A 6,000-nucleotide genomic window follows, 5' to 3' on the forward strand; every position below is an offset into this window, starting at 1 on the left:
ATACAGAGAAATGAAACAGGATTTAAAGCATTGTGGTTGCCATAACAACCAATAAGTATGATCGTTCTGTAACACTTTAATTTAGGGGTTGTAAATTCCTCTTTATAAATGCTCAGCAAATAAATAATTAACACTCAAATATGCATGATAAAGTATCTATAACTGATAATATTACTCCTTAATACACTTAAAAACAATCATTCAAGAGATAGGTTCTTGCTAGGTTACTGACACTCATTTATTGCTGTGTATAGATATTAGAGGTTATAATTTATTAATAACCTGCAAATGTAATTTGCAACTCCTAAACTTCAGTCTTACTAAAAATTCATGGTAAAGCTTCAGACTTCGATCATTATAAGCAGAAATAATTATTAAGTCTGAAGGATATGTTTTATTTTTTTACATGCAAAGCAGAGATTTTTTGGAGCGCCAAAGCTAAGATCAGAAATAATCATTTTTCCTGAAAAGGAATATTGCTCACTGTTATACTCATTTGGCCACCCCTCTCAATGGTGTTATCTGAGCAGTGTTATCTGGAATAATTACTGACTACACAAATAAGAAAAGACAGAATCTGCTGTATATCACTCATGCAAAAGATCAAGTCTGAGATGCGACACGGATAATCTCCATTAGCATGGCTACAGACAGTGTGCAACACACGTGTATATGAAACATTTTCTCTAAAATAAGAATGCCAGGATTTTAAAATGTCTGGTCAGCGGTCAAGTCTGGCAAGTGTTCTTTGTCAATGGGTCAATATCATTTGAAGGTCATAAATAGATTTAGAGAAAACTTAAGAAAGACCTTTAACCCAACATCAGCCCATAGTCAGGAATGATAAACATCTCAATTCTGCTATAAATACACTTTGGTTATAAAGAAATAAATAGGTATCACTGTACAAACAAGGAGTAATGATGCTGGATGTCAATTTTATTGGAAAACTGGAACAACATGCCATCTCTTACATTTGAGGGAAGTACGGAAGATTGCACAAAGGCCAGAAATTAAAACATTATGGGATTATAAGATTATATGATTATATGAATATAATATAAATCAGATAAGAGTGACCAATCGGTCTTTTGGAACTACATGTTATCACCACACGTATATGAAGGAATCTGTTAAAATATCTCAGCAATTCAATACCAATGAAAACAAATTTTCATTCTGTGAAAGACTGCTGCACTAATACAGATGGTACCCAACTGTAAAATACTTTAATAAAATAACTGGAGGTTATTTTATGAGGTTGGAGTTTGATACCCCTGGGCTTAACAAATTGAACTCTTTTAGTCTTTTACAGAGAAGATTATAAGGGGAACTGTTTTAAGTACTCAAAAGTCTTAAGTCAAAAGGCAAACCCACACAGTGGACGTTGTCAGAATCAACAGTGAAACACATACTGGAGAACGTAAGGAAAAACGACATGGAATTATAGCTGGAACTTTACACAAAGGGTTGTGGGAGTCTGGAACACCAAATTATAAAAACACTTAATGAAACGTATCTAAACTAAGATCATTTATTTACAACTGCAGCTTTTTCTGCTCTGCCTGCATGGAGTGCTCAAAAGACCTGTCAGCAGTTACATATACTTACAAGATTATTTTAACAAACAACATTTGTTCACAGGTTGTAAGTTGGACACAAGAATGGCAATCATTGTAGTGTAGCCAGCTACAAAACCACTTTGCACATATCTATGCCACTTCTATTTACATTAGATATGATCCGACTTCCTTGTTTTCACTGCAGCCCGTTGTGAGCTGGAAGCTATTTGGAACCACTTACATTTGTTTCCAGGAATCTCAGTCTGTGATACAGAACTCCAGCACTTTGATGTACAGTACACGTAATATTTACAGACCCATAGACAATGTGACCTTAAAACTAATGTAGAGGAATATTAGTTTATAACCTGAAAAATGTGTATTGCATACTTGTTACAAATGTTGACATTTCATTTCTTTGTGGAAGGAAACATGAAACAAATGGCAAAGAACATACAAAAGCACACAACGTTTAAATCAAATTGTTGTACACTATCACAGAAGGATGGAATCAGACGATTCAGCTGATCATCCATCCATCCATTTTCTAACCACTTTAATCCAATTCAGGGTCACAGGGAAGCACCAACCTATCCTGGCAAGCAACGGGGTTGTAGGCAGCATACACCCTGGATGAGACAAAGCACACACAGAACATGCACAAACTCACACAAGGGCAAATTTCAAAGAAGCCAAAACAACCCACCAGTATGTTTCTGGATGGTGGGAGGAAACTAAAGCACCAGGAGCAAACCCATGCAAACACACAGAGAACATACAGACACCACACAGATAATAACCCAAGTCCAGAACTGAATCCAGGGTCGCAGTGTTGCAAGGCAGCAATGCTAACCACTGTGCCACCCTCAGCTGATCACACTGCAGTGAAATCTCCCAAATACATCTACTCTAAAATATGTAGTCATCAGAATTTTCTAACACCCCCTGCAAAATATAGTATACAGATCACAGTATTAAAGGAACAGAGGATAATTACTGTCACAAAAAAAGACAGAAAAAGAAAAAAAACAACAACATTTGGGCTTTGGAGCCTTCTTCTGATGTGTGAGAAGAATGAGGGAAAGTGTAGGAAAATGAAGAATCATATTTCTATTTTTCTCATTCTCCCCCACATTCCTGCTCTCTTGCTTTTTTCTTCATTCTCCCACATGCATGAATAAAGCTTCAAAGCTAAAATGGTGTTTTATTTCTTTCTGCTCTTCAGTATTCCTTTACAATGACACAGCTCCCAACTTGAACAACTCCCTTATTGATATAATTTATAATTAGGAAACAACCCTTGATTTTGATTTCGTGATCAGTTCAGAAGGGATTTCTTACTCCTCTTCTTTTGATGAAGGTTCTGACTTTGGAACCAGTCAAAGGAAACTTTAATTGAACATTAAACAGATATGAACTGAAAAGGAAAGAAACAAGCTTACAATTTTACTGTTCAATTTTACTGTTCATCTACATACAGTAGCTCTTTTCACAATACACAATATATTAGAAAAAGGTATATCTATGTTAGTACAGTTTTGTTAGCCCGAAAAAATCTGAAAATGCGTGCCCTTTTCTGCTTACAGTCTGAATTAGCACTACCAATATTATTTTCTTATATAATCATAATCATCACTAAAAAATACATCATTACTACATCATCATAAGACAGTTAAGCATTTAATGTGTTATGGCTATAATTAAATATACTGCACATGCATGGCATGGTGATTACCACTGCTACCTCACGGCTCATAGGCCATGTGTTTGATTCTGAACTAGGGTGCCTACTGTGTGGATGTTTTCTCTCCATGTTTCACCCCAGCTTTCAAAAATATTCTAGCCAGGTTATTTAGCATCTATTAACTGTACAGTGTATGTGACCTGAGATGTACTGGAGTCTGGGTGTAGTCCTTCCTTGTGCCCTATGCTTCCAAGACAGACTCTGGGCTGTCTTAATCCTTACCAAGGATATGCACTTTCTAATGATGGATGAAAAATAAACACATTAAGAATGTTTTTCACAAATAAGACAAATACAATGAACTTTGTTTACTATCTACTGTATATGAGCACTCTTTTAACAGTAAACATCTCTTCAGTCTACAGGTATGTCTTTCTAGTAATTGCTAAATCAACCTGTAGCTGATGCCTTAGGATGCAAATTATAATTTCTGAAATCCTCGCGGTTCTCGGAGCAGTTAAAAGCCGAAGGCTTGTTGCTTACGACTAAACACCATCCTCATTTTAAAAGGATTCAGAAACTGCAGACTATTGAGTGCTACAAATAATCCCCAGCCACTGCGGCTACGCGAGACACATTGACTCTAAATTCTTCGGGTGACAAAAGGAGCTCTGTTCTGCGCTAATGATAAAAATGAAGCCCTCATCGTATTCCAGCAGTTTGCTTGATTAGATACGCTTCACGTACAGAATAACAGACGACGTTTAGATTGATGCCAGCTCTGACCGCTGCTCTCGTGTCCAAGAACTAATGAAATTTCTCATTACTGACACCTGTGTTCTGACTTTTAATATTCAAGCACATTTCTCAGTTTTTCTATAATTTCCCAGCAATCCACTGATTTTAGTCTTCCATACAAAGTGGAACAATGAACAGGTTATGATACTGTACAGTATCTAAACTGTCATCGGTTACACTCCTGCGTAAAATTTTGCAAATTAAATAATAAATAACATGTATTCATTGTTTGATGAAGTGAAAATGCAAATACTAAAAGAAAACAGGTTTTGCCATATAGTTCCAGAACAAGAAAGGACTGATCGAAATTAGTTCTCCCAGCAAAGCACAATGAAGTTAAAATTTAACACTGCTGGTTTGATCGTGCAAAGCGTTATTCAGAAATCAATGTGGGGTGGAATGGATAGTACGCAGAGGCTGTTTGCACGTCAAGTTTACACGGTTTAGCGAGACTTGTCAATCTCTTCCACTTCAGAGGCGGACATTAGGTTGTCTAAATACAATATATTTAGAAAATCGCGAGAAGCGCCGTTTTCGTATCGAAAATTAAAAATTACATGAAAAGCAACGAGACTAATAAAGAGACTGCAGTCATTCCTCGTCGTGCTATGTTCTCCAAACGGTATAAATTAAAAGTGTGAAAAGTTAAGAGGTTCTATTACTGACCTTTTTAATTAAAGTTTCTGCCATTGTATAGTTTACTAAAGATATAAGAAATACTTTCAAACGTTTAGCACTTTAACGTGTCCAACATATTACAGAATTGTGTTCCTGCGCATAAAATCACAAACAGCAGCATGAAGAACAAATTTAACATGGAAAAATGCTAAGACTAAGTTTAATGTAACGCAATTTGTTACTAAAGGAGGTGGTGTCTATTTAACAACACAAAACTGCGTTTTGGGGTATGCTGTATTTGTAAACAAGCAAGTGTCAGCTGCGTTCTGTCTACTTTAAGACAAGCGTTTGAATATCACATTGTGTCCAGGTATATTTTACACTAGCAACACTTCTACGGTACTAAGGCTACAGATCAGTAAATTTGCTGCTTGAAATACAGGAACGTTTATTCATATTATTGTTTTAATTCTTTTTGTAATCTTCTCATGATCTTCACCAAACATTTAATGCCATTACGACTGTTAACATGTAGCTTCGTTAGTCCACAACGTGGTTTTAATGGTATAACCCAATAGCTCTGAATGTTTAGTATGTATATATTCATTAAATCATATAAAAGTTGTCTGGCAATAGTACATTACAATGCTAGTAAATTAACACTTGTGTCCATAAAGGTAAAGTGATTTCCCTTTATCTACCAAGAACATAGCGAACAATACAACAAATAAAGACAAATAACCTGAATACATGCATACTTACATCATCCCATTTCATAAATTTGTTGCCTTTCTTCAGGATTTCGGGGACGGTGACGGGTTTGAGCTGCAGAGCATGAACTCCAGGCTGTGCCCCAGCCATTTACACATTTACACTTCCCAACCGAAATGAAAATCGAGAATTTCAATTAATTTATTTGTTTTTCAGTAAGCCGAAAGCAGGCTTAGGGAGAAAGCAGCGGCGATTGAATATAGAAGCCTCTTTATTTCGCTAACGTTTCATTTTTTTATAGTCGCCGATACTGCTCTGAAGATTCTGAACCTGGAGAGACGCGGAGACTGAAAAGCAGAATAGGAGATAAGCGAGGAGCAGCTCTGCGGTTCACTATTGACTGGAAAGCAAGCAAACGCAGTACAAAGTCTCTGCACTGACTCATTCAGGGCACTTCATGCATCCTGCGGTTTGGTCACTGGAATCCAGCGCCTCCTAGTGCATATCAATAATAGCGGCGTATATTGTCAAGAATTCATAAGAGTTATGTGCTGTAGACCTCCACGTGCTAAAAATATATAAACATACTGATTAACGGTAGCCGAATCATTTGCTCCCCATTTTCTT

The 6,000-nt window shown here is 36.5% G+C and overlaps 1 protein-coding gene across 1 annotated transcript in view; it reads right to left on the bottom strand.

The window, feature by feature from the left end:
* plcb1 (phospholipase C beta 1) overlaps window positions 1-5,782 on the bottom strand; it is a 366,687-nt gene extending 360,905 nt beyond the window's left edge. The window contains exon 1 of the mRNA XM_088933143.1: window positions 5,425-5,782. Coding sequence (XP_088789269.1) covers window positions 5,425-5,523 — 99 coding nt within the window. The 5' untranslated portion in view covers window positions 5,524-5,782. The remainder of the gene's footprint in view (window positions 1-5,424) is intronic.
* Between the last annotated feature and the right edge of the window lie 218 nt (window positions 5,783-6,000).

Source organism: Atractosteus spatula, chromosome 2 (assembly GCF_055471065.1).
Source record: "Atractosteus spatula isolate fAtrSpa1 chromosome 2, fAtrSpa1.hap1, whole genome shotgun sequence".
Lineage (NCBI taxonomy): Eukaryota > Metazoa > Chordata > Actinopteri > Semionotiformes > Lepisosteidae > Atractosteus > Atractosteus spatula.